At 42.3% G+C, this 27,700-nt stretch overlaps 1 protein-coding gene across 3 annotated transcripts; it reads right to left on the bottom strand.

Moving 5' to 3' along the window:
• Positions 1-120: 120 nt before the first annotated feature.
• fam174c (family with sequence similarity 174 member C) lies at positions 121-27,409 on the bottom strand. Of its 3 annotated transcripts, XM_052037828.1 has the most exons (4): positions 27,031-27,409; positions 15,149-15,271; positions 13,703-13,781; positions 121-6,394 (listed from the first exon to the last, which is right to left on the bottom strand). In XM_052037828.1, the coding sequence occupies exons 1-3, from the start codon at positions 27,393-27,395 to the stop codon at positions 13,748-13,750; spliced, it is 522 nt and encodes a 173-aa protein (XP_051893788.1). In that variant the 5' UTR covers positions 27,396-27,409; the 3' UTR covers positions 121-6,394; positions 13,703-13,747. The 3 variants fall into 3 exon arrangements, with proteins under 3 accessions (XP_051893788.1, XP_051893789.1, XP_051893787.1); XM_052037829.1 differs by lacking the exon at positions 13,703-13,781; XM_052037827.1 differs by lacking the exons at positions 121-6,394; positions 13,703-13,781 and adding an exon at positions 7,493-7,559.
• Between the last annotated feature and the right edge of the window lie 291 nt (positions 27,410-27,700).

The raw sequence follows: 27,700 nt of genomic DNA, 5'->3' as shown, positions 1-27,700 counted from the left end.
GACTGCATACCTGAGTTAAACGTGCAGAGTGACAGCATTAAACGTGCATGGGCAGGAAGGAAACCCATTGGAAATCAACATTTAAAAAAAAGTGCAAAGCAGTGTTTTTGACAAAAAAAAGAATTTATTGGTCATGGTTGAACAACTGAAGTTACCCAAGTACATTATATACACTTTACATTTGTGTTTTTTGTGCAGTTTGAATCATATTTATAATACGCTCTCTTTTCAATCTCATTCAAGCACTAAAAAGCAAAGATTGACCTACATCAAGAGGGGTTGAAACTTAAGTTATATTAGCAGCAAACATCTTTAACTGAAGTTCCTGTGTCTGCCTTTCAACCCTCAATAAAACATGCTCCCATCAAATGAAGATGTTTATGATGATTGAAAGGAGCTGAAGATTCTTCTCCATCCACCCTATTTTTTCAATTGGGAGAGGTGGGGGTATTGAGTCTACCTCAAGGAGATAGAACATTAAAATTGTGATGTGGGGAAGCTCCTGGCTCCAATTAGTGGAAATCTGGAACTCAAGCGACCCACTAACACCCTCGGCCCCTGCCCCACTCCCACCACAAACTGAGAGGGGGCCAAATCCATTTCAAAGTTTCAAAAAGTGAAGCAGCCTAACAAAAACCTATGAAAACAAAGTGTGTAGACATGGCCAAGATACAGATTAGGTGTGAATAGTGGATCAGGTTTGTGGAGATGCAAACTCTAAACCTGTCCTTATTAACATATGACCATAGTACATGGTGCTCCAATATGGAAAATGCAATTTAAATACAACCTCCAGTAGTACTGCAGTGGAGAGATTTACAACATTTGGAATAAAAAGGACTTGGCTCTATTCAGCATTACTTTATGAATGCTAAGCTGGAAAAAATTGAACTAAACAGAAAAGCTGGAAATTAAGAATAATAAAAGGTCAGGGAACACTCAGCAGGTTATGAACATTAATTAAACAAAGGCAATTCAGCAGGTGTTTCAAGCATAAACACTGGTTTAGAACTGGCTGCTTATACAAAATAGTTTGTTTGGATGATGACGATTAATTAATTAATCAATTTCATAAGCACTTCCAGTCACTTGCACACCCACCCATCTGGAGATGAAGATAAATTACGTTCCCATGTTCTCTGGTTCCCAGGACTTTAGCCTGACTTATGGTCCACATCAATCTGAATAAAATTTGCCCACAGACAGTTAAGTAATGCTCCCATCAATATCCCCACAGATACTATGATCTGATTACCTTGATCAGTGTTTTAACAAGATAATGCTGCAAAGGGACAGACTCCACCCTATAAGAAGTGTTCGTTTTACCTCAACCCTCCAACCAATTGAAAATAACAGCCCTTCAGTGCAACGTACACCGCCCCATAACAGAAAACCAAAATAAACCAATGGGAGATCACATGAAGCATTTAACTGATCCGTCATTTCACTTCAAGATCACAATGCATTATTATGTGACTTTTAATATTAGTTTGGAGTTAGTTCCTCCAACAATCTGGAATGATAATAACTATGCTGGTACTGAAGAGAGGACAAAGTACACAAACTAGCTGCACAGACCAACTCCCTCAGTAACCGCTCAAATGTTCAATGACTGCATTAAATTTTCTTCCCCCTCTCAATGAAGGGACAACATGCTTAGTCTGGATGCGTTGCTCCAGTACTCATTCCACGTGGCTATTCTTTACCTGCAAGGCTAGAAGGGGATGGGGAGGTAGAAATCTCAGTTCCTAATTCAGCTCATTGTCCATTGGCTTTCCTCAGGAGGGGATATTGGTGGGCAGTAAAAAGCAGGAGCCCCCTTTCCCAAACCTGGGACCAAGTAACTTCCAAAACATTAGTGGAATGTGAGACAGCACAATTCTCCATAGACTCTTTTACCCAGAGCCAGCCAGTTCACCAAGGATGAAGATTTTCCTTTTGAGTAAAAACATTTTACACTGATTAAAATAAAATCAATTGTTCATTTACATGCTAAACACACACTCATCACGTTTTCTGAATCTCACCATTTGGCAGGCAACAAAACAGACAAACACACATTTGAAACAGGTATTTTCAAAATTAAACTTGTTTTGTTCTCTGGAGAAGAAAATGGCTAATGTACCATGAAGTGATCCATTACACAAAGTGATTTACTCTTCTGTTAAGTACAAATTTTACTTTTAAGTTTTTTTTCCTCTCGATTAGTACAAGGACATAACATAATCCATAAATTTTTTAAGGCTGACTAATGTCCTCCTCTCACACTATGCGAATGCTCAGCAGCATCTTTAATGTCTCGATGATACTTGCTGTAACTCACATTTGCTGGTTTTGTACTGCTCAGCTGATTTAAAAACAAGAATGGAGCAAACCATCTGGGACCAAATGCTGTGTTTTTGTAAATAAGCACATTCATCAAAGAATAATCTGACTTGTGTTTGTCCAGTTTGCTCCTTTCCTAGCACTTTGCCTCCATGTGCAGCCTTCTGCCGGAGTACATTTGCTCAAGGTGGAAGAATTCTTCAGTCCTCTCTGTATTGCAGCATTAAAAAGCTAGAAATACGTGGCATGGAATGAGGCCATTCAGCCCATTTTCTCCATGCCAGCTCATTGCTTTGTGATACTGCACCACCAAGCAACAGTTCCTGGAATGATCCTATTTCCCCCTCCCCTCCTAGCTAGTGCCCATGCTTGTTAGAAAAACCTGCTGCTGAGTGCAAGCAGGCTATTAAATTGCCCTGATTACCACATCCATTCTGATTTCCATTAGCATACTTTCCAGCACTGTTTCATTTGCACAAGAGACCTTGGCTAAGTTTGCTCCACCATTTGCTCAGCTCAGTGCTACTAAGGCTAGTAGCACTAGTCCCAGTGATAGGTCGGCTAGGATTAGCTCGTGGCCTACTTAATTAATATTATTTCCCAATAAGCAAAGCAGTCCACAAGCTTCAAGGTACAGTAACAAAGCTCTTCTGAATCCAAAAATAGTTTAGCCAACTCATAAAACCATAGAATAAAGGTAATCTCACACTGTGGTCACACATACTGCCAGATATTCTGCCAGGTCCCTGACCTATAACAGATTTAACAACACAATCCAAGTAAAACTGAATGCAGGTTGCTGGAGAAGAGAAACTGGAAAAGAATGGGAGGGCAAGAGGTATTAATGGAACAAAAGCAGGCCAACCCATTATTTTGATGCTGATTTGGCCTTCCCTGAAGCTCTACTAATATGGACACTGAGTTACAAATGTGCTGTATGACAGGCAATGACTTTTGCTTCTCTGGTGGATGTAGGCCCAGCCACAATGTAGACACATCCCTCCAGGCTGTTGAACACATTCATAGATGTAATTTTGCTCCTATTTTAACAGGGGGTCGGCCCAGTTACATGGAAGACTGCATACATTAACAATACTAGGGCCAGGCAAAGTGGGCACAACTGGGCAATTCTATCAGTCCTGTTGACCACACTATTAGTAATCACAAAGATTAATTTTAAACACAACTTAACTCTTCTCCACTCACTGCATTTGTCTGGGATAATTACCCTGCTTTTACTCAGAGAAGTTGCTGTAGTTTATTTTCTACAAGCTGTAAATAATTTTTGAACAAATAGTCTTGGTTAAATAAATACTGTAAGCCCAGCCATACACCCTGCCTCGCCGCCAACACACTGCCTGATCCAGTATTATCAATAAATAATGTGAAACAGATCACTGCCGTCACTACAACAGCTGAGAAAAAACGCTGAAAACTGGGCACTTAAAGATGTCCTTGTTTTTCAACGGTGCCCTGGAATAAAACCATATTCAGACAGATGCAGCATTGAAAGCCTGTCACCTGCTGCACAGTATTACCCATGAATTGAGCTCGAGTTGCCTCAATCCAAGTCCTCATGAATACAAGAATCCCACTGTGAAAAACGATCTACTCCTAACTTGGCATTAGGAGGTGATCTCAATCAGACAGGCCTCCAAATGAAAGACAGAAAAATGTGTCAGCCTGTTGCAGTAAGAGGGTGCTACCCACAGTGGGCAGGTATTACTGTTAGGTGCAAATTAGAGAATACTTTATTTTCTCTCCTATCCGATTATGGATGTGCTCAATGCCAAGACAAGATTGAAGAGTTCCATTCTTCTGTACAAATGTGCTTCATTCTGATGAAGATTACACAACAAAATACACCAGTGCATTATAACAAGCAATAGTTATGCAGCTTTGGTCTTTTGCTTTTATTTCTTCCAAAAGTAGCATCAATTATATTTTCCCCCCAAATCCCTCACTCATTGTTTCCTTCAGCACTTTTGTTGCCTTTGACTGCTTCATGCAATGCCACATGGAGTGAACCAATGGTTCAGCAATCCATTCACAACGATCAACTTTCTATGAAACAAAGAGCAGGAATTACCATTTAGGAGCAGGAATTTCTGTCATTAAGCCACTTTGTATTTTTTTTAAAAAGGCAAAGGCAGTTTCATTTCTTCCTTAATGTTCCCCATTACCAAAACAGTTCAAACCCTGAAGCTAAACCTAAAACAAATTATAAGCTCGTTTTAGTCCCTGCATAAAATGCCGTGAAATCTGCATTTTGTTACTGTACTCCATGGACATTTTATGTAACTCCAACAATATTATCTCCAATTAACTGGATTAATTTAACAATTAAACTAGGGTCAAAGTCATGCATTTATCTCTAATATAGGGAATACCATCAGTGGAATGGAAATGGCGTGCCAGTCCGCGCCATGGAAATGGCGAACAGAGTTTGTGCTCAAATTATTCTGTGCTGCTACCCCCTCACCCAGCTTCTCCATCCCATCCCCAAATTCTCCTACCCAAGGGCTGTCCTGCCAAAACCTCACTGCAGCTCCCCCACTCCTCTCCAGCCCGAATTGAAATACACCTTTCATTTTGGCACAGGACATTGTGTAATAAATCCCAATTGCTTCACCCATCATCTGGTACAGACTGGCTTAACACCCGATTACAGGAATGGACCCGTATCCCAGAGGAATCTATCCCTCTGAGCCACTCTACCTACATCTATGGATCCTATCTGTTAAGAATGATTTCATTACCAAGAGCACCAAAAATATTTAAAAAGGTTAAAAAACATCTTGCCATGAACCAGTAAATTTAAAAAACTATGCAATTCAACTGCAGCTTCTTTCATGTTGTTTAGAAGGCATGTAAAAAGCTTCAGTTCCAACAAGCTTGCACCCCGTGAGTGATACCACGTTGGCCTGGACTGAAATTATTTAAGCTAACAATGAAATAATCCTAGAATCAGGTTGTAAAAGCATAGCTAAGCCCACGTGGAGGAGGATTTCAGTCAAATTAACTTCGTAAGTCATGGTTACGTTTAGAAAAATCAATCCAACAGCAAACTGAAGAGTTTCTTCCTTGCAACTGAAGTCAGTTGCCCATATGTGCCAAGGTAACGTTTGTTTTTTGTGTGGAACTTGAGAGTTGCTACCATTGCAACAACTCTGCTTTCTTACTGGTGTCACTGAAAAGGAACATTTTCTTTTAACCTGACTTTTCTCCCCCGTTCTCCTCCCACCAAAGAGAACTTTTTAGTGCATTAGAATCACGAGTGCAATAGGTTAAGAAGCATTCTGTGTTAAACAGCAACCGATGACACCTAACTGATTGCTCCCTTTTTTGTTTAAGCAGGCACTACTACATGACAACATCATGCTTAAAAATTAGGTGGTTAGCAGAGACTTTCTGAAAAGCCATCTATAGCTTAATAGGGACAAACGGTATGCTGCTATGTTTTAAGCGTAATATAGCCCTGTTGCTGGGAGGGCCATGGCTATTTAACTTTGGCTCTGGGGACAGCTTTTAAGATGGATGAAACACGGTGTGCCACAAGAGGCAAAAGGTTTACTTATTTCTTCCAAAGAGCATCTGTTCTCTGCCAACCACCAAATATTTATACAACATTGCCCCCATGTTGTATATATACAGTTATCCACAGTGAATGGCTTAAGAGCAATCATTCCACTACGTACAACAACATCAATGCAAATATTTCATTACAGAAAATTATGTTTTAAGGTTTGCAAATCCCACTTGCTGTGAAGTAGAATTTTAAGAAAAACAATTCATTCAGACAAATCTTCAACTCATCTTCTGAATGACTGACACAAAATGATACAGAAATTTCAATGTCAGCATAAAACTTCCCCCCAAAGCTGAAGAAAGTCACTGTTTCCTTCATTGAAGAGCCTGTTTGTGCTGGAATTGTTACCCGTCCAGTCCCACACAAAACCAGACGAATATTTTCAGTCATTGGTTGGTAATCAGTGGGTGACAGGGAGCTTCTTAAAACTGCACAACAAGTAATGTCACATTCACTGTAAGTCCCTCGGGTGCTTATTATCTGCAAACAAAAATATATAATTAAAATCATAAATTAGTCATTTTGCAGTTTCTATTTAAGTGGTTGCAACTTGCCCAACAAAACCTGATTCGGAAACAAAAAACTTGGATGCCGAAAAAGGGCCAAGATTAAATAGCTGTTGCACAGAAACAAATCAAAATTCTAGTTCCAGTTCCACGACTTTATGTAATTAGTGCAACCGCACTAGTCTATGAATGCAAGAATGGATGCAGTCCAATTATAAACATAATGGGCTCTATGTAACATAATGAAAAGGTGAAAATGATGCTGGGGGAGTATCCGGGCTGTCATCTAGGCTTGTCAGCAACTGGTTACAAGTTGCTTTACATTGATGACAGTTGCAGGAGTAGCGCAGCCTGAAAAGGTATAGAAAACCATTTCTAAAGTTTGCCTTATACTGCTTGCTAACTTATCTCAAATCTAATGTTTCAATAAAATGAGAAAACATTGAGCTGTGCAGTATTTTTAAACATTTTCTTTTGCAATGGGTGCAACAACAGTGCATGCACTATAAAAGGATGTCATGTAAAAAGATGCACGATTGAGCAGAAAAGTTAAAACTGCAGTCATGAAAAAACAAATTAAGATTTAAACAGGACTATAAAAGACAGCAGTGAAGAATGAACCTGGGTTGAAGAGGGGAACATCATATGATTGACGTTACCAGGAATGGATCGAGTTTATACAATCTTCAGTAAAAGTTGCTCAATTTTAAGCAGTTGACCCTGCGTTGAATGATCGGGAAAGAGAATATTTCAAGTAAATTGTCCCAATTTTATCTAAATAAAAATAGAAAATAATGGAAACATGCAGTTTCTGGGAAGAAAAACTTATTATTCTGCACCTATACTATTGCAATAAACTCAATTTCTTCCTAACTAGATGCTGACTGATCCCTCCCTACGTTTCTCTTTCTCCATTGATATTTAAATCAGCTGCTTCCAGAGAGCAGCATCAATGCCACTTCAGCTCCAGGTATTACTGGCCTGTGCCAATGTTATTTCTAAACAGAGAACCCACTTTTGTAAAGGCAGGGACAGGGAAACTCTAACCAGTAGTATGTTCTATTGGTTCTCCAGCTCAAGACAGCTTTCAGACCAGAGACTGGCTTGTTCTGCAGGCTGAAATAGGAATTGCAAGGCTTCTGGAGGGAAATAAAGGAGAAAAAATTGATGAGAGAAAATCTCAGTAGTTAATTTAAAGCCATATAATGTAATAATTTTTAATATTTACTTAAAAGGTGTGGGCATCATCATCAAGGCCAGCACGTACTGCCCTTCCTTAATTACTATTTCTGAATACGAGCTGCCAGAGGAAGTGGTTGAGGCAGGTACATTAACAGCATTTAAAAGGCACTTGGACAAGTACACGGATAGGAAAGGTTTAGAGGGATATGGGCCAAATGCAGACAAATGGGACTAGCTTAGATGGGAATGTAGGTTGGCATGGACCAGCTGGGCCGAAGGGCCTGTTTCTGTGCTGTATGGCTCTATGACTTGAGAGTCAATCGCACTGCCATGGGTCTGGAGTCACACACAGACCAGGGTGGGTAAGGACAGAAGGCTTCCTCCCTTTAGAAAGGATCTTAGCAAACCAAGTAGTTTCTATGACAATCCAGTGATTTCATGACCACCATAATTAATACAAGCTTCTCTAACCTCACAAATTTAATAACAATTCCACAACTGCCTTGGTAGGATTTGAACTAGTGCCTCTGGTTCTGATTTACTAATCCAGTAATGCAACATCTTACAGTAGCATTGTGGTAAGATTACAGGACATATCCAGCAGCCTGGCCCGTTTATCAAGAGACTCTACTTTGAGTCACACCATCGTAGTTGGTGAATTTACATTCAAGTAATCAATTCGAAACAAAACAAAAATAGCACCAGTACTGGACTGTTGCAAGAATCAATCTGGTTTACGAATGTCCTTCAGAGAAGGAAATTTACCATCCCTGCGTGATGTGATCTGCTGCATGTGCTTCACTGCCTCCTCAGCTGAGCAGCAGCTAGGGGTGAGTAACAAATACCAGCCTTGCCAGTATTATCTGCATGCCAGGAATATATGAATGAAAATAGATAAAACTCTTTGTTCTAGGTCAAAGTAACTGGGCATCTGTCCCTAAATGGCAAAAGAACTTTAAACCAAGTTGAATACTACAATCAATATCCAGGGATGCAGAAGCAACAAATGCTTGCTGGGTTCAGTTGCAGATAGCTGGGAAACCAAGCTGTTGGATACAGTCAACTAAGTAAACTATCCCAGGTGAGACAACTGACAGTTTTCCCTCCTACAGAATGTGGGGTACAGGAATAAAAAGGATGCTTTTTATGACTTTAGGATACGGAGTTTCATGGGGTGGTGAGACTACTTTAGTTAATAGCGCCTTTTTCAGTTCTGGCTGTGATATTCCCATTATTTTATACAGTATATTAAGGTTTGTAATTTCTCAGTGTTACACATCACAGTCAATCATTATCATTTTAAGTGGGCAAGATCATCAGTTCACATTTTTTCTCCTGTTGCTGAAAACACAGTGTTTGCTTCTGTTTAAACACCAACATTATCAAGAGAGCTTGTTTGTTTAGCCTACAGCTCTCCATTGCAGAGTTGTTAAGACCAGATACCAACCCTCCCTCCTATCACTGTGGTGCAGTCTTCCAAGCACCACACCCTCCAGTGACCAGGAAACTGAGGCAATCACAATTCAAGTTATTCATCTTGGAAAAAAAATGTCAGCAGAAACTGATCTAACTGAATTTAAACAAAAATGCTAGCTGCTCTCACACTCACAATCCTCCTCTTAGGCAGATCCCTAGGATGAAAGATAGCTTGCTTCCACTCAAGTTCTATGGTGGCTGAAGAGGTCAAAGTTGGGGCCTGCAGACTCTGCCACAGGTAGGTCAGGAGCTGCAAGATGGGGCAGATAGGCGGATAGTTTTGGAGGTGGTACGCTCCTTCCGTACCTGAATACACTCAAAGTTCTCAACGCCATCCTGAAGGTTTTGAGTAGTCATGGGCCTAGAATTTCCCCAAGTTAGTGGGGATGCTGCACTTTTTCAAGGAATCTTTGAATCACCTCCTCTGTCCACCTGGCAATCTCTTCTTGATAACACTTGGAAATAGAATCTGTTTGGTCTGGCCATAAGAGGCAACTGAATGTAATTAAGGCTTTAATGCTGGTGATGTTGGTTTGCTTATCCTGCCATTGAAATTAGAGAGCCTTGCATAGAGTAGGTGGTCTTACTCCAATATTTTGTGGCGTTTGCTGCAGGCAGTCCATGTCTCAGAAGAGTACAGAAGGTCAGGAATCACTGCTGTCTGGTGAACCGAGAGGTTTGTGTAAGGTTTGAGATCTTGATCTTCAAATATTCTTTTCCTCAAACAGTCATAAGTTGTGCTGAGAAACTGAAAGCAGTGGCAAATTTCTTCACTGATGCCTGCCTTCATTGGTAGGCAACTCCTCACAAATGGGAAACCGTCTACATTTACTAGGGTCTGAGGAGATGATGTTGTACCACAGGAACACATTGGAAGAGGACCTTTGTTTTATGGACATGAGGCATTAGGTCCATTCTCTTATATGTTTCAGTAAATGAGGCAACAATGACTTAAGCAGCTTCCAAACATGTGCAAATGCAAGCACCATCTGCATACTGCAGCTTAATGACTGAAGTTGAGGCAAGGTGGAGATTCCAATCCAAGCCTGCCTTGGCTATGCTGTTAGTAAGCTCCTGGATATTCTTATCAAACCAGTCCTGATGTTTTCTGATAGAGAACTTCAGGGGTTCTAATTACAGTGGATTTCAAGGCAGTCCAGTCGTCATGGTCATTCTTGCTGGTTGCAGGTTGTCAGGTTATCTGTGGGGCACTGCCTGAGAAGAGTTATCATTGAGGGGTCCTTGTGGCCTTCGATACTGATTGTCTTGTGAAAATGTTTCGATTGCTGCCATTGTTTTAGGACCGGGGTAATGGAGACATCTCTTGCTTGGATGATGATGTGATCTAACAGGTGCCAGTGTCAGGATTGGAGTGGGGTGAGGGGTTATATTGACATCAGGTCTAATGCTTGTTTCACTGACAAGACAGGGAATTGATTATGACAAGGCTATGCTCCAAGTATTTTGATATGAACACTCCACCCAAGTTAGTTTTCCCTTCTCCCTCCTTGCCAAAACACATCTTGCCAGAGGATTATGACTTTTCTGATCCTGGCACTGAAGTTGCCCAGGATATCAGAATGGTTGCCCTCTGGAATGCGAGGCTAGAGCTCAAGTCATCCTTAACCACATCAGCAGCATCCAGGCTGACCTGATGACTATGGGGTGCAGGTTGTGTGAGATCCAGCCCTGTGGTCATAAGACATTCATTTGTTCCAAAGAGGGGGTTGCTGAGATACTATAATAGCTCATTCTTGACACCATGTTCTTTGAGCTGGCCATCTCCTGTCCACATCTCACATAAGACAGCAATGTCAATGATCCTGGGCTATGATAACTGAGCATCAGTCAGGTCTGTCATAATTGGAAATGTCATACAGTATACTCTCATTTATCCTGTATTTATGCATCCAGAATTCTCATGCAACCAGCAAAAATTTCAAAGAATATCGAGCAATTTCATCTTTTATTTCCAAGAACATAGATTTGAATTTGAAGCTGATGAAATGCCATTAGAGTATTCAGAGCACAATGAATAAATTACACTGCCCTTTTGACATTTAGAAACAAGTGATTTTAGCTTAAGTGGTAGCCTAGACCAGATTAGCTACCACTTAGACTTTGATATTTAGAATTAATAGATTTTAGTTTATGTATTGCCTACATAAGATTTTGTTTTTATGAAAATTGACTCAGTGAATTTTATTTGAAGTGCTATTCAAATTAAGTGTGAAAAGACACTTTTAGTTTATTTATGTTTATAAGCAAGGGTAGTGCAGTTGTAGCTGATTAGAAGCAAGGTCCTCTTTGAAGATTTGGCACTTCATGTGATGGCAGGTACAGCCATTCATTTGACGTTTGCTGTATTTCACATTAATACTGTTTAGCCTTAATTTATATAATTGCAGTGTAGAACATTATTTAAAAGAGTAAGGAGATGACATATAGCTCAGCAATTTATTTACAGGTTTATGCATAGAATACGAGTGTGTGATGTACAGTAATTTTTTTCAGCAATTCTCATGCAACGAGCATATTCATGGAACTGGCACCCCCATTCCCCATGGATGCCAGATGGCTGAGAGTATACTGTATCATAAAGTCATTCAAAACCATAGAAGGCAACCATTCGGCTCACAAGTCTATGCCAGTTCTCAGAGCAATTCTATCAATCCCATTCATTTCACTGTAATCAATTTTCTCTCATATGCCCATCCATTTCCCCAACTGTCCTACCACCCACCTACACTAGGGGCGCCTTACAGTTACCAACCATCAAGTCTTTGGTATGTGGGAGGAAACCAGAGTGTCCACAGGATACTGACAGTCACAGGGGAATGCGCAGACTCCACATCTGGACCTGCGAGGAAGCAGCATTGTCTGCAAGACACTATGTTTCACGTATGTGCACATCCATGAGGATCCTAATGTTTCAGGTCCCAAACTTCAGATCCTAAGCAAAAGTTGCTATGTGTGATTCTTTCACAGTGGGGTAGCCATTGCACACAAGCTGCCATATGGAATTGGTAGACTGAAGTCTTGATTCTGTGGCAAAGGGATCCAAGATAACTAGAGACCAGGCTCATTGCATGGGTGTTAAATTAGGTGGACTCACACATAGACACCTGTCAATACATACATCCTCTCTCTAACACACAAACACTTTCTAGCCAATTGCATAATTTTGAAGTTTAGCTCCATTATAATAGTATAAATGCAACAGCCAATTTACACTTGGCAAGCTCCTACACAATGAGAAATTTACTAGATATTTTAACAATGCGAGTTGAGGGTACTGGGAAATGCCTATGCCTTTCGAGCAGTGTCCAAAATCTTTCATGTCACCCGAGAGGATGGAGTCAGTTTAACAAGTCATCCAAAATGCAACATTTCTGTCAGTGCAGCACACTGCTAAAGTATCAGCCTGTTTAATATGTTCAACTTCTGGAAGGAGAATTTGAATTGAAGACAACATAACTCAGTGGCTAGAAATTTACCAATGAACCAAAACACCAAAGTAAACAGAAAATTCAGGTGAGAAAGGCAACACTACTAGGTCCAAGCATTTGAAAGCCTAGAATTCCTTGCTACAACCTAGTGAAATCCAAGCAAAGCAATCAATAATTTGCAAACAGCAAAATGCAAAAATTTGCTGAAAGGACCTTTACATAGAAACCTCTCACTGAAGAACATTAACTTGAATTCACATCAGTGCAAGCTGTTGTATGCAGCCATTTGCAAATAGGCTTTTGTGACTTCAAATCTCAGAGGGAAGAACAGTGGGAAATAACCTTTTCTAAAGTGGGGCATGTATTTTCAAAAGAAAATATTTCATACCTTCTAAACACTAATTAAATGCTGAGAGACTGAAATTCCCAATAATCAATTTAATAAGATTTTGTATTATGAGCTGAGTGACAAACAAAAGGTAATGGCACAGAACTTCCAGGGAAAATAGTGGAGAGTTTAATGCACATAATATTATCGTGTAAAAGAGCAGAATGACACAGAAGAGAAACTCATCGAGTTGTCTGAACTGAACTCAATTTCCTGTCCGGGCTTTCCCGTTTATTGTTGGAGAAGCAGGGAGAATTATCATGTTTATTACTTATGGTAAATAAACAAATCTGCACCCAAAAAAAGTTTTGGTTTACAGTGTTCGGCAAGCAGCCATTTAAATTTGACATAGGATGTGGAGAAAGTGGATAAATGCTTTTTTTTGTTTATCGTGCAAGGTTCAAAGATGATTAAGTAATAGGGAGAACAGTACTCCCCAAACAAAGGACAACTGTACAACCCCTCTTCTCTCAGTCTTCTGTTCCTCCTACATTTGCTGGACTTTTAAAAACCCACTCCATTAATCTCTTCTTCCTCTTCTGCCCCTTACTCCAAGTACTCTGGATTATGAGCTTGTCCTTTTGCCCATGCTTTTTCTCAATTAGGTTTTTATTCCTCTCTCAATCACACAATAACATTCAGATAAACATGCATGGATATTTGCAAAAGGGATAGCTGAGGAATTGGAAGAGGGATTTTGTTAATGGGAAACTGGGAATAAAGGTGGGGTGGAAAAGTAATACCTAGGATTGTGTGACGGAAAGGGCAGAACACCTATGAAACTCACAGCAAAGCAGTGGAGCATGTCTTGAAGAATTGAGTGGCTGCAAAGTCAGCAAGATTGTGAGGCAGTGTAGTTAACGCTCCTGCAAAGATTGAAAGAGAAAGCAGGAGAACAGAGTTTCAACCATCATAGCAGACCAAATATCTGTATGTTAAGCTGAGCACCTACACTATTTCTTAATGATTGTGTTCAATGGCAAGAGAGAATTAATACATGTAAATGGCACACTTTCCACTTCAGGTTTTCAACATATTCAGCAAACTCTACTTGGTTAGCTACAAAAATGTCAGATGCGTTGTGAATCACTATCTATTCTGTCCAAACAACACGGCCCCTTCTCTGTAACCCATGGCCTCTTTGACTGTGCAATCCAAGGCAAAGTTTTGCAATGGGTCAATGCCCAGTAGGACCAAGACAGAGCTCTCTTGAATCATTTCACAAGATTCCCATGGACAGGATCCTATGATTCTGACTAAGTTTCAATTAACATTCCCTTATCATTTTGCAAATTTAGACCAAGAATGATCCCTGGGGTGAATTTACCAATTCAGTACTCACAGCAGGCAGGTGCAGTGATGAAATCACCAACCATAAACCCAGGGAAACATACCAATTCACCAACATCCACAAAACTACTAGTTATGTGACTGGTCAGATCTAAATACATTTTCAACCTGTTAAATATTCTAAATGTCAATTTTTAGAATGTTTAAAGTATTGAGTGCAGGTGGTCAGCTTCTGGTTGAAGATCATTATTTTGCCCATTTAGTCTTATACTTCCAAAATGCCAACATCACATTTCTTTAATGACCATTCCTCACAATTTGATCAATCACAACCACCTGGCAACCTGTTGACTACCAACCAACTTAACAACGTATCCCACCTGTTGTTCATGTTCTCTGTAAAGCAACACCTTGTAGTGTTTCCTTAAATGGTTTATTTAAAAACCCTTAACCTGTCATGTCTGCTTTTCTGCCCTGGAAAAATTGTTCTGGGTTTAACTTTTTATGTGCAAGGTCCTCTCTGTAAATGCAATTTATCCAAGGACAAAATGCCCTAAGACATTGTAACTCACTCCCTTGCACATTGGGATCACCTCTCTCCTCTGCATTGATGTCAGCTTTGTATCACAACAAGTAATGTACAGTAATCAGAATGAAGTACCACATCAAGAACTCTGCAATTCTTCAATGAAAGAGGCCAGTTTAAAAGATTCATTTATTCAAATAAAAAGTTGTTGCTTCTAACCATTTTTAAATTTGTTTCATATATTCAGCATTAGAAGTGTTTAGAAATGGGAAGACTTTAAAATATATACAAGATAACTACACCCCAAATACATTAAAAGTTAAGTCTTCTGGGGTGCAATGGCTCATGAACAAAGTCATGGAACTCAGCAGGTGTGGACTGGGTGCAGCACATCAACCAAACCAGCACAAGCATCACCTCCTCATGATCTTTGCTTCGAATAAAGTTGTGTCATCGTCATCTGTATCCATTGGAGCCATCTCTACATGGTCATCAAAGGAGGAAAGCAGCCCGTACTTCTTTCTTTGTGTTTTCTTTAACCTAAGAAGCAAAAAGTTCTCTTTTAAATCATACAACTTTTTCACTTTCTTCACTGGGTTAACATTGGACAGTCACTGAAAATCAAAAATTCTGCAAACCCAAAACAAAAACCAAAGTGCTGGAAATGCTCAGCAGGTCAGGCAGCATCCATGGAAAGAAAAACAAAGTATCGGTGCAAAGACCCTTTGTGGAAATGGGGGGAAAAAAAACAAGATGGTTTTAAGTTATAGACAGGGTAGGATGGAGAGGATATAGGGCATACTTAGGGCCAGGGTTGTCATGGGGATAAGTTGTAAATGAGGTATTCAGTTGATTTGTTAATGAGGACAGTTAGAAAAAAAGAGAATCTGAACAAAGGAACATAAAAAGCTATGAAATGAAGGCAGTTACAGAGTAAGAATGACAGAGAAACATGTAAAAGTTGCAAAATGTATAGCTGTAGGTCAAGCCATGCTAATGGATAGTGAAATATCAAGGTAATTCACTTTGCCTGTCTGTATGAGATCTGGACAGTTGTGCTGTAGGTCATCCAACTGCAATATTAGCTCAGTTCTCTCTCCACTAACCAAACCTGCTGGGCTTGTCCTACAGCTTTACATTTTACAATGTTTACATTCCTTTGTGTTTTCACTCTCCAAATGCCCTCATTTCATAACTCTTATGGTCCTTTGCTCAGGTTCTCTTTTTCTCTCTCTCTCAAACTCTGCCTGCATTAACCCATTGGCCAGATAACCTCATTTACAGCTGATCCCCATGGCAACCCTAGCCTGACTCTGAGATATTCCCTTTGTCCTGTTCGTTCCTCCAACACTCACTCTGCAACTTAAAAACAACTTGTTTGCTCTCTTTCCCAGTTCTGATAAAGTGTCTCGGACATGAAACATTAACTTTGTTTCTCTTGCCACAGATGCCCAGCATTTTCTGTTTTTATTTGACATTGGACAGGATGGTTTATGAAGAAACATTCCCTTTTTGCAGATGAATATTAAATCTGGTTTACTGAACAAAAGGAATAAATATAAAATGTCAAGTTCCTACTACAACTCTAATACAATGGTACACAACTTTATTTTATAAACAAGTTAGGGACAAACCGATCATCAAAATTTGAGGGTCACGCATCCAAAAGTCTTGAAATTCTTGCGAGGTCTTTGCCAATGTCAATCTACATGCTTCGATGCTAGATTTTGCGTGGATTCCCGCACCAGAGAACCAGCTTCCAATACTAACACTGGGAAATCTGGGAGCTCAAACTTAAATCTGGCAAACGTTCAGCAACTCCATTCATTTCAATGGAGATGAATGGATGAGAAACAGGTTTCAGATAATTGTCTCAGAAAAAGTAAGTTAAGTTCATTTGATAATTTAGTTGCTTTGACATTTGATGTCCCCCCCCCAATCTATGCAAATTCATACTTAAATTTCAAACTTGTGTTATCTGTCAAACATTCTCACTAAAACATTGCCTAGTCATTATTTCAATGCTGTCAGTGGAAGTTTTTAGGCACAAATTTAATGTTTCTCATACATTATGACAGTGGCTAAAGTTCAAAAGTGTTCAATTGATGGTAGCATGTTTTGGGATGTCTTAATATTGCAAAAGGTGCTCTATCAATGCAAACCGATATTTAAAAAAATCTGAGTGCTGCAGACTGTTTCAAAGAACAGCTGGCAATGAAACGCGTGACCGGTAATATTATGCAACCTCTGTCGCCCTGCTAGAGCAGAAACAGCAGGCTTGGCAATGGATCCAGTAAGCTGCATTACACTCTTTTTGTTAAACACAATGCTAATGGTGCAGACTGCAGGTTAAAACACTGATGTTAAACAGGATATTTAAGTGCTCTAATTGCCTCATTAGGGGCTTCAACACCTTGGGTTACTTAAGCAAAATGGGCTCTTAATTCATTTTTAAACGTTTTTACAATGCAATATAACAAATGGAACAGAAATCCATTGTTAGGCAAAGCAAATTAAAAATCCAGTTCTGCTCAATTACCAAAAGAGTAACAAAGTTAAAGGGATGAAAGCCCCTTTATAGAGATGACACAAGTTTTATGGGCTGAGTGGCTTACTTGGCATTGTGTTTTTCTATTATATATAGAAAAATAGTTTTACAACTTGGCCAGCAAAGGCTTCCTGTTCATTTAATGTCCCAGTTGAATTAATAGATGACACTACAACCGTAGCTGACCTATGACCTATAACCATATTTTTAGTTGACCCCTAAAGTACAAGGCAAGAACGCCCAATATTTCCAATTGCTTCAGAGTCCGCACAACCAGCTTACTCTGCCTCTTACAACTACTCGGCTTTTAGACAGTTTCATTTGATCCGATTAACCAGGTGCGAGTGTGTGGACCACACCACAAATATCACACTTCTACAAATAAAGTTAATAAAAGATTCACGCTGAGGTTTGAATGTGGGACTTGTTACCGTGAAGTGGTTGACATTAATAGCTTATGTATATTTAGAGGGAAGCTGAATAAACAATTGAGGAAGAAAGGATTGGAAGACTGCACTGCTTGGGTTGGGGGGGGGGGGGAAGAGTAAAAGGAGATTCATTTGGAGTATTTGCAGTGTGGTCCAGTTGGTCTGCTTCTAGGCTGAATTTTATGTAATTCTATACAAAAACGTCTGGGAAATGCTGACATTGGTTTCAATTGCTCTCATCCATTCCAATTGTAATTTTCCTTAGTTCTACAATACAAATCAAGAAGTTAATTAGGGGAAGATTAGAAACTTCTCTCAAGGTGTTCCTCCACTGAATCACAATACAAATGTTCATGCTTATATTGGCACCCTTGGACAATGTCAGCAGAAAAAATTAACCACACATGCAATAAGCCTGAAATAAGATAAGATTGTGCATGGTAGAAAAATAGAAATGAATAGGGCAATGCAATCTTTTTTTCAGCCACATGTAACAATAAATTTGTATGGTGCCTTAAATATAACAAAAGCATCACAAGGCCATTGACAGAACCGTTAGCAAACACAATAAACTAGCACTGGACTACATAGGAGATGACCATAGGCTTCAAAGGTTTTAAGAAGTGTCCTAAAGGAGGAAAGATTTAGCAGTTTGGGAGGGAATTTCAGAATTTGGCCCTTAACAGCTAAAGGCAATTAAAATTTGGGTTCCTCTTGATCATCACCAAAAGGTTATAGGCCACAGGAGATTATGGGAGTAAATGAGCGGAAAGACCAAAAAGAGATTTAAAAACAAGCATTTAAATGGAGACACTACTTAACTGGGAGCCAGTGCAGGCCAGTAAAAGCAGGGGTGATGAGTGAGCAGGGCCTGATGCAAGTTAGGGCAGCAGAGTTCTGGGTGTCAAGTTTAAAGAGTAGAACAAGGATGGCTCTGCTTTTCAGAGGAAGATTTAATGTTTCAACTGAAAAAAAAACCTCCCCATCTGATAGTGCAGCACACTCTCAGTATCAAGGGTTTCAGTCCCAGCACAGGGCCTAAGTGCACAACTTGCTAACAACAGGTGAAGAAAATACTGCCTTAAATTAGAACCAGAAAGTGCTATAAACATACAGAATTATCAAAAGGAGTTGTAAATATGCAGGGTGGAAACCTGCACCCTCTTGAAATACAAAACTCTCCCAGAGTCTACATTTTCTATTCAGTGATTATCACTAATTATTCCTTAATGGTTAAATGTATGCCATACCCTGATGAATTACAACCCTGAATATAATTAGCAGATTAAAGAGTAAATATATTCATCTCAATTCGACTGCTGTCTCTCATGCTCTACCTTTGTTCTTGAGCTTTAGAACCAGTCTGGGAACAGACATTTAGTGTGAAGTTCTTTTCAAATGACATCAAGGATGGAGCCTGTCCCCTACAGCTCCATATTCCCTACCAGAATGTCATTGAAAATGAAATAACAGCACCAACTTCAGCAGAATATTCCCCTGGAACATAGCTCAGAAAGAAAAAAATCCATTTAAGTTTTACCTTTGAAATAGCTCTATCAATTTAGAAGAATTAACCTAGCTTACCAGAGTGTAATCATACTTGGGGAATGTCTTCCAAAGAAGGGCATAACAGTACCTCACAAAGGGGTGGAAAGTTGCACTAAGTACAGTGTGCAATAAACCCCTCACATCAGCCTGCTTGAGGCTTGGATAAGCCTCATTACTGTTCACTATTCAACAGTGTCTGTACCAACCTTCTTCCCTCAACCAGAACTGTCAGAAATTGATTAACTGACCATTCAGCTCAAGTCAAACAATTGCTTACTTTGAAATAGTAATGCACCGTTAGAAAGTGGTAAAATATTGAATATTTTTTTCTTGAAAGCAGGAAACTAAGCCTAATTGCTTTATTTCAGCAGAAAGGGCAGTCAATATATTCTTATGACAGAAAGTCAATTCACAAATAACATGGGGAAAGCATGTAGTGGCAATCAGAATCTAGATGATGCTAAGGACAACATTTACGTAATCTCAAAAATCTATCCCATTAACCCCAATTCCCCCCATCTTTCCAAATTTTTCCACTTTCTGAAATTCCCTGTCCAGTTAGCTGTTATCACGAATCCAGGCAATACATACTCAATCAAAACAATCCACTGTTTTATAAAACTCTACTCATTTCTTTTGCCTGTGTAATTGACTTAAAATCTATCTCCTCTGATGTCAATGCTTCTGCTATTGGAACTTTTTCTTATTTACCCTGACTAAAATGGTTCATTACATTGAAAACCCCTAGGCTTTTCTGCCTGAGTCGTTCTAATGAATTGAAATATTCAGCTAAATCTTCACTGCACCCTCTCCCTGATACACATCCTAAAGTGAGACGCCCAGAATTGGCCACAATACTCCACCTGGGGTCCAACCAGCATTTTATAAATGATTAGCATAACTTAGCAGATTGCATGATTGTTTGCAGAACATATCTATTCAGTCCAGAAGAGTGATCTTGAGCTTCCAGTTGCCTATCAGTAATTCTCCATATCGCTCTGTCCTCGGCTTCTTGAACAATTGAAACAAAATCCAAAATAAATGATAGAAACAGTATCTCATCTTTCTACATGTTCCAGCCCCGAGGACATAACAACGGATTCATCAATTTCAGATCTACCTTTTCCAGCTTGTATCAAAACAGGCAAGTTCTAATGAAGTTCATCAAGCTGTAACTTTTTTTTCCCTCCACCAAGGCCGCCTGACCCACTGGCATTTCCAACATTCTCTTTTTCTTCAGGTATCCAGCAATTGCAGAATTTTGTATCTCACAGTTCAAGCATCTGTTTTTTCAGTCCTTTATCTTCATTCCTCTCCCGCTTACATTTCATCCAAATAGATTAACAAGACTTCACCATCATCAGCACTTCATTCGGTCACTCTTGGTCTCCATACTGTCACTGACATTCCCATCAGCTCTCTCCCACCCCTCAACAATTAAAAACACACTCGTTTTCTAACTTTTCCTAGTTCTGATCAAAATATCATCAACCTGAAATATTAACTTCTGCTTTCCACAGATGCTGCCTGACCCAAGTGTTTCCAACATTTTGTTTTTATTTTAGCAATGACTCAAATTGTCTTTGCACTCTATACCACATAAAAAAGCCACATGCCTTTTGAACTCTTTCATGATTGGTTCATGTACACCCTACAGTTTTCTGTTTCTACACCTCTGCTCCTGCTTATGATAGAGGGAGACCAAAATATCAACTTCCGAATATCAGCTACAATTCTCTCAATGGCAGCAGAGCTATACCCACAAATGTTCAATGAAGTTAAATGTGGCTGCAATCCTCCTATCAAGGTTAAAATTGTTCATTCTTCCTATGAAATGAGTCACTTCATACTTGTGTTCCACTACATCTGCCGTCCACAAAGGAGGACATCTTCAAGAGGCAACACCTCAAGAAGGCGGCATCCATCACTAAGGACCCTCACCACCCGGGACATGCTCTCTCCTTGTTACTACCATCGGGGAGGTACAGGAGCCTGAAGACTCACACTCAACAATTCAGGAACGGCTTCTTCCCCTCTGCCATGAGATTTCTGAATGGTCCATGAACACTACCATGTTATTCCTTTTTTTTTTGCACTAGTTACTTTGCAATTTATAGTAACTTTTGTGTGTTTGTACTGCTGCTGCAAAACAACAAATTTCACGTCAAATAAGTCAGTGATAATAAACCTGATTCTGATTTCTCCAGTCTACTTCCTCCTGAAATGTAATGAACATTGAGGGGAGTAACATGTCAAAGTTTAAAGGTGACATGAAACTTTGATGTGATAATTTTAGTACAACCAAAACCTCTGATGAACACCACTGTATATTTTCCTTCAGTTTGAAAAAGAATCATTCAAAATTCCCTCTCTGCTTTGTGTTTCAGCAAGTTTTGTATTTACAATGACATTGCCACTTTAATCTCATGAGTCTCAAATCTGCCAACAAGCTTATTATGTGGTACATTATAAAATGCTTTATGGAAGTTCTTATATGCAACATCAACCACTAGATCCTCATTAACTCTTACTTCCAAAAACCCATTCAAATTTGTTTTTAATAAATTTTACTTCCAGTTAACAGCAATGTTTTCATGACTGCCAACTAATTTTTCTCCACATTACTGTCTCTAAAACATCCCCATCACTAAGACTGACTGTGCTGTATTGCCAGGTCTATCCACCTTCTGAACAAAGCAATAACGTTAGCAAATCTGCTGTGCTCTGGCACCAATCCCAATCACTTCAATAATACTCAACCAGACACAGTTCATCATGACATTAAATTAAACACATCCTGGCAATTAAAATAAACTTCATATGAAAAAAAATCACTTATTTTATTAAATGACATGTCACAAGGATAAGGGAAGTATCTTAAGTACTTCAATGTGCCTCTAGAACAAGATCAGGATTTTAAACAAGAATTAGTTGTGTTTGAATCATGTAACAGACCCAACATTCAAAAAAGAAACTTGAGAAATTTTAAACAAACCATTTACCTGTGGTGTATAATAAAAACACCTTAATTTACTTGGCACACAAAGGGTTTCACCCCCTTTCAGATGGTCATTGTGTCTTCTGCTCTTCACTCAAAGCCCACTCTCTTTCTGTTCTCTCCATCTCTCCCCACTTTATCAGCAACTTTAAATGTGCTTTATTTCAATTTTCTCTCAGTTTTAACATCGATCCAAAACATTAACAATCTCTCTCTCTCTCACACAGACACCACTTCATCTGCATTTTCAGTTATTTCACATTTCCAGATTCTGTAAGAAATTGATTTTGACAAGTGAATTAACTATTTATTCAAAAACTACAAACTGCATAACCTGGAGTTCTGAAGCAAAACAGAAACTATGCAGCAGGTCAAGCAGCAACAATGGAGAGGGAACCAATGTTTAATGTTTCAGGTCACTAAAACATTCTAATGAAAGATAATTGACCTACAAAGTCTGTAAATTCTATTTTTGTTGCTGCAGATTCCACTGAGTAGTTTTTCAAGCATAAATGTGGCAACATGTCAGCCAACTTTTGCATATAAAGCTCCCAAATCAGCAGTCAAATAATAATGTTTCAGTAATAACAACTGAGAGAAAGTACAGACAGGAGAGAAGAGATAGCTCTCTTGTTTATCTTCAAAATAATGCCATAGAATCTTTTATGTCTTAGAAACAGAAGTGGCCTCACTTTAGCACTGCAAAACCAATAGATAGCCTTCACAACATTGCCTCTGTTCTCACCTACCTCCCCTTCTTACTCCTAGTGTGTCCCAATTTCATCTCTAGAACCCAAACCATTTAGTCCAACTTCCACTGAACAAATGAACTGTGCAGCAATAACATAGACACCACAGGCAAGTTCACTGGTACAATTATGTTAAATCAGACATCAAACATGTAAAAACCAGGAATAAAAAGTAATGATCAAAACAAAATGAAACATATATAAACAGTGTTGCTTGCTTAAAATGAGCTTAAGGCAGTTATCAAAACTAGTGACAGTTTTAAGCCAAAATTCAGGGCAAGCATCACTTTGCAGTAATTGGTCTGTGAGATTTAAACCTTTGTCTCAAAAACAATTAGAAGACTTCAGTATTGATGCTATCCATCTATTGTTGAAGTACTTATATACTCATAACTTTGTGGCCAGATTCTGCTCTAACTCCATTTACAAGTCTGCAGATGATACCCTGTAGTGGGCCATATCTCAAATAACGATGAGTCAGAGTACAGGAAGGAGATAGAGAGCTTAGTGACCCGGTATCATGACAACAACCTTTTCATCAATGTCAGCAAAACAAAAGAGCAAGTCATTGACTTCAGGAAAGGGGGCGGTGTACATGCACCTGTCCACATCAATGGTGCTGAGGTCAAGAGGGCTGAGAGCTTCAAGTTCCAAGGAGTGAACATCACCAATAGCCTGTCCTGGTTCAACCATGTAGACACCACAGCCGAGAAAGCTCACCAGCACCTCAACTTCCTCAGGAGGCTAAAGAAATTTGTCATGTCCCCTTTGACACTCACCAACTTTTATCGATGCACGATAGAAAGCATCCTAACTGGATGCATCACGGCTTGGTATGGCAACTGTTCTGCGCAGGACTGCAAGAAATTGCAGAGACTTGTGGACAAAGCCCACCACCTCACAGAAACCAGCCTCCCCTCCATGGACTGTCTATACCTCTCACTGCCTTGGTGAAGCAGCCAGCATAATTAAAGACCCCACCTACCCAGGTCATTCTCTCTTCTCCCCTCTCCCATCAGGCAGAAGATACAGCAGCCTGAGGGCACATACCACCAGGCTCAAGGACAGCTTCCATCCCACTGTTACAAGACTATTGAAAGGTTCCCTTAAACGATGAGATGGACTCTTGACCTCACAGTCTACCTTGTTATAATCTTGCACCTATTGTCTACCTGCACTGCACTTCCTCTGTAGCTGTGACACTTTACTCTGAATTCTGTTGTTGTTTTTACTTGTACTACCTCAATGCAGTGTGGTATGCAAGACAAGTTTTTCCACTATTCCTCGGTACAAGTGACAATAACAAACCAATACCAATACTTAGAGCAGAAAATTGAGTTGACTGGTTTCTAAACCATTTCCTCCACAAAATCAACCCCTCACTTCCTCAACTCCTCCAGTAGCCATTTGCTTTTCCATATCTTTCTATCCCTTGCATCTTTTCCTCCTTTTAAACTATTGCTTGCCCACCCTCCTCTACCACATCTCTTTCCCAGTTTACCCACTACAGTAAAACCTATAATTTCCTGCAGATTTCCAACCCTATTGAATGCTAATCCCATTAATGACCAAACAACTTTAAATCTATATATTTCTTAAGATGTTTAATTATATTTTAACCAGCCCTGCCTTTCACTTGTCATGGCATCCTAACTCCCATCCTCCCACCACTCCGTTCCCCCCTTACCCTCTCCCTCATCTCCTCCATTTTTCCTTCCTCTTTCTGCCTCTTGCCCTTCTCCCTTCCCCTACCTCTCCCTTTCCTCCACTTCTTCCCCCTACCCTTCTTCATTCCCCCACCTTTCCCCCACCCCCTCCTCTCCCATCTCCTCCCCCGCCTCTCTCCTTCTCCTTCCACCCCCCGCCTCTCTCCTTCTCCTTCCACCCCCCGCCTCTCTCCTTCTCCTTCCACCCCCCGCCTCTCTCCTTCTCCTTCCACCCCCCGCCTCTCTCCTTCTCCTTCCACCCCCCGCCTCTCTCCTTCTCCTTCCACCCCCCGCCTCTCTCCTTCTCCTTCCCCCCGCCTCTCCTTCCCCTTCCCCCCGCCTCTCTCCTTCCCCTTCCCCCGCCGCCTCTCTCCTTCTCCTTCCACCCCCGCCTCTCTCCTTCTCCTTCCACCCCCCGCCTCTCTCCTTCTCCTTCCACCCCCCGCCTCTCTCCTTCTCCTTCCACCCCCCGCCTCTCTCCTTCTCCTTCCACCCCCCGCCTCTCTCCTTCTCCTTCCACCCCCCGCCTCTCTCCTTCTCCTTCCCCCCGCCGCCTCTCTCCTTCTCCTTCCCCCCGCCGCCTCTCTCCTTCTCCTTCCACCCCCGCCTCTCTCCCCCCCCGCCGCCTCTCTCCTTCTCCTCCGCCTCTCCCCTTCTCCTTCCACCCCCCGCCTCTCCCCTTCTCCTTCCACCCCCCGCCTCTCCCCTTCTCCTTCCACCCCCCGCCTCTCCCCTTCTCCTTCCACCCCCCGCCTCTCCCCTTCTCCTTCCACCCCCCCGCCTCTCTCCTTCTCCTTCCACCCCCCGCCTCTCTCCTTCTCCTTCCACCCCCCGCCTCTCTCCTTCTCCTTCCACCCCCCGCCTCTCTCTTTCTCCTTCCACCCCCCGCCTCTCTCCTTCTCCTTCCCCCCGCCGCCTCTCTCCTTCTCCTTCCCCCCGCCGCCTCTCTCCTTCTCCTTCCACCCCCGCCTCTCTCCCCCCCCCCGCCGCCTCTCTCCTTCTCCTCCGCCTCTCCCCTTCTCCTTCCGCCCCCCGCCTCTCCCCTTCTCCTTCCGCCCCCCGCCTCTCCCCTTCTCCTTCCGCCCCCCGCCTCTCCCCTTCTCCTTCCGCCCCCGCCTCTCCCCTTCTCCTTCCGCCCCCCGCCTCTCCCCTTCTCCTTCCACCCCCCGCCTCTCCCCTTCTCCTTCCACCCCCCGCCTCTCCCCTTCTCCTTCCACCCCCCGCCTCTCCCCTTCTCCTTCCACCCCCCCGCCTCTCCCCTTCTCCTTCCACCCCCCCGCCTCTCTCCTTCTCCTTCCACCCCCCGCCTCTCTCCTTCTCCTTCCACCCCCCGCCTCTCTCCTTCTCCTTCCACCCCCCGCCTCTCTCCTTCTCCTTCCCCCCGCCGCCTCTCTCCTTCTCCTTCCCCCCGCCGCCTCTCTCCTTCTCCTTCCACCCCCTCTCTCCTTCCCCTTCCCCCGCCGCCTCTCTCCTTCTCCTTCCCCCCGCCGCCTCTCTCCTTCTCCTTCCACCCCCGCCTCTCTCCCCCCCGCCGCCTCTCTCCTTCTCCTCCGCCTCTCCCCTTCTCCTTCCACCCCCCGCCTCTCCCCTTCTCCTTCCACCCCCCGCCTCTCCCCTTCTCCTTCCACCCCCGCCTCTCCCCTTCTCCTTCCACCCCCCGCCTCTCCCCTTCTCCTTCCACCCCCCGCCTCTCCCCTTCTCCTTCCACCCCCCGCCTCTCCCCTTCTCCTTCCACCCCCCGCCTCTCCCCTTCTCCTTCCACCCCCCGCCTCTCCCCTTCTCCTTCCCCCCCCGCCTCTCCTCTTCTCCTTCCCCCGCCTCTCTCCTTCTCCTTCCACCCCCCGCCTCTCTCCTTCTCCTTCCACCCCCCGCCTCTCTCCTGCTCCTCCCCCCCGCCTCTCTCCTGCTCCTCCCCCCCGCCTCTCTCCTGCTCCTTCCCCCCCGCCTCTCTCCTGCTCCTTCCCCCCCGCCTCTCTCCTCCCCCCCGCCTCTCTCCTTCTCCTTCCCCCCCGCCTCTCTCCTTCTCCTTCCCCCCCACGCCTCTCTCCTTCTCCTTCTTCCCCCCCACGCCTCTCTCCTTCTCCTTCTTCCCCCCCACGCCTCTCTCCTTCTCCTTCTTCCCCCCCACGCCTCTCTCCTTCTTCCCCCCCGCCTCTCTCCTTCTCCTTCTTCCCCCCCCGCCTCTCTCCTTCTCCTCCCCACCTGCCTCTCCCCCCTCACCTTCCCCCCCGCCACTAACACCCCCCCACCTCCCCACCGCCCCCCACCCCTTCCCACCTCCCCCCACCCCTTCCCACCTCCCTATCCCCCCACCTCCCTTACCGCAGGCCCCGCACCAGCAGGTAGACGAGCCCGAGGCCGCTGATGGCGAGAACCACGGCGACGGCGCGGGTGATCACCGAACTGTCGGCAGTGTTGCCCCAGGGCGGGGAAGACGCGGGCCCGGAGCCGCTACCGTTCTGCACCGTGACGTTGCTGATCTCCGGGCACACCCCCGGCAGCAGCAGGGCCAGGCAGAGGACGGCAGCCAGCGCCGAGCCCAGGGAGTCGCCGTCCAGCCTCATCTTCCACGAACCTCCCGCCGGGATTTCCCGCTCCTGCTTCGGACGACGGGGAACCTTCACACTGTGACACCGTACCGCAGGAAAAGCGTCACACTCAATCCTCCAGACGACAAGCAGAACCATGGGGCTCACACAAAGGCCAAAATAAATTAATTATTAATCAATCAACGAGTCCTTTCTGCTTTAAAATGTAAATCTCTTTGCATGGGAACGAATCTGGTTTTATTGGGACCAAAAAGAGTTTTGAATCCCACCTTTACAATGTTTTGTTTAAAATTTAGTCCCAAGGAAACTTCTCACTGAAGTTTATTCCCAATCCTACTTTGTTTTTGGTCAGTTATTCAGTCTGATCAAATTACTCAAATCCTGAGCAGTCTGATTGGATTTTTTGATTTGTGTTTATAAGGATCTGATATGAGAAGAATTTT

This window comes from Pristis pectinata, chromosome 24, assembly GCF_009764475.1.
Source record: "Pristis pectinata isolate sPriPec2 chromosome 24, sPriPec2.1.pri, whole genome shotgun sequence".
Lineage (NCBI taxonomy): Eukaryota > Metazoa > Chordata > Chondrichthyes > Rhinopristiformes > Pristidae > Pristis > Pristis pectinata.
The sequence above is the reverse complement of the archived record's forward strand: the minus strand, read 5'-3'. Positions and strand labels throughout refer to the sequence as shown.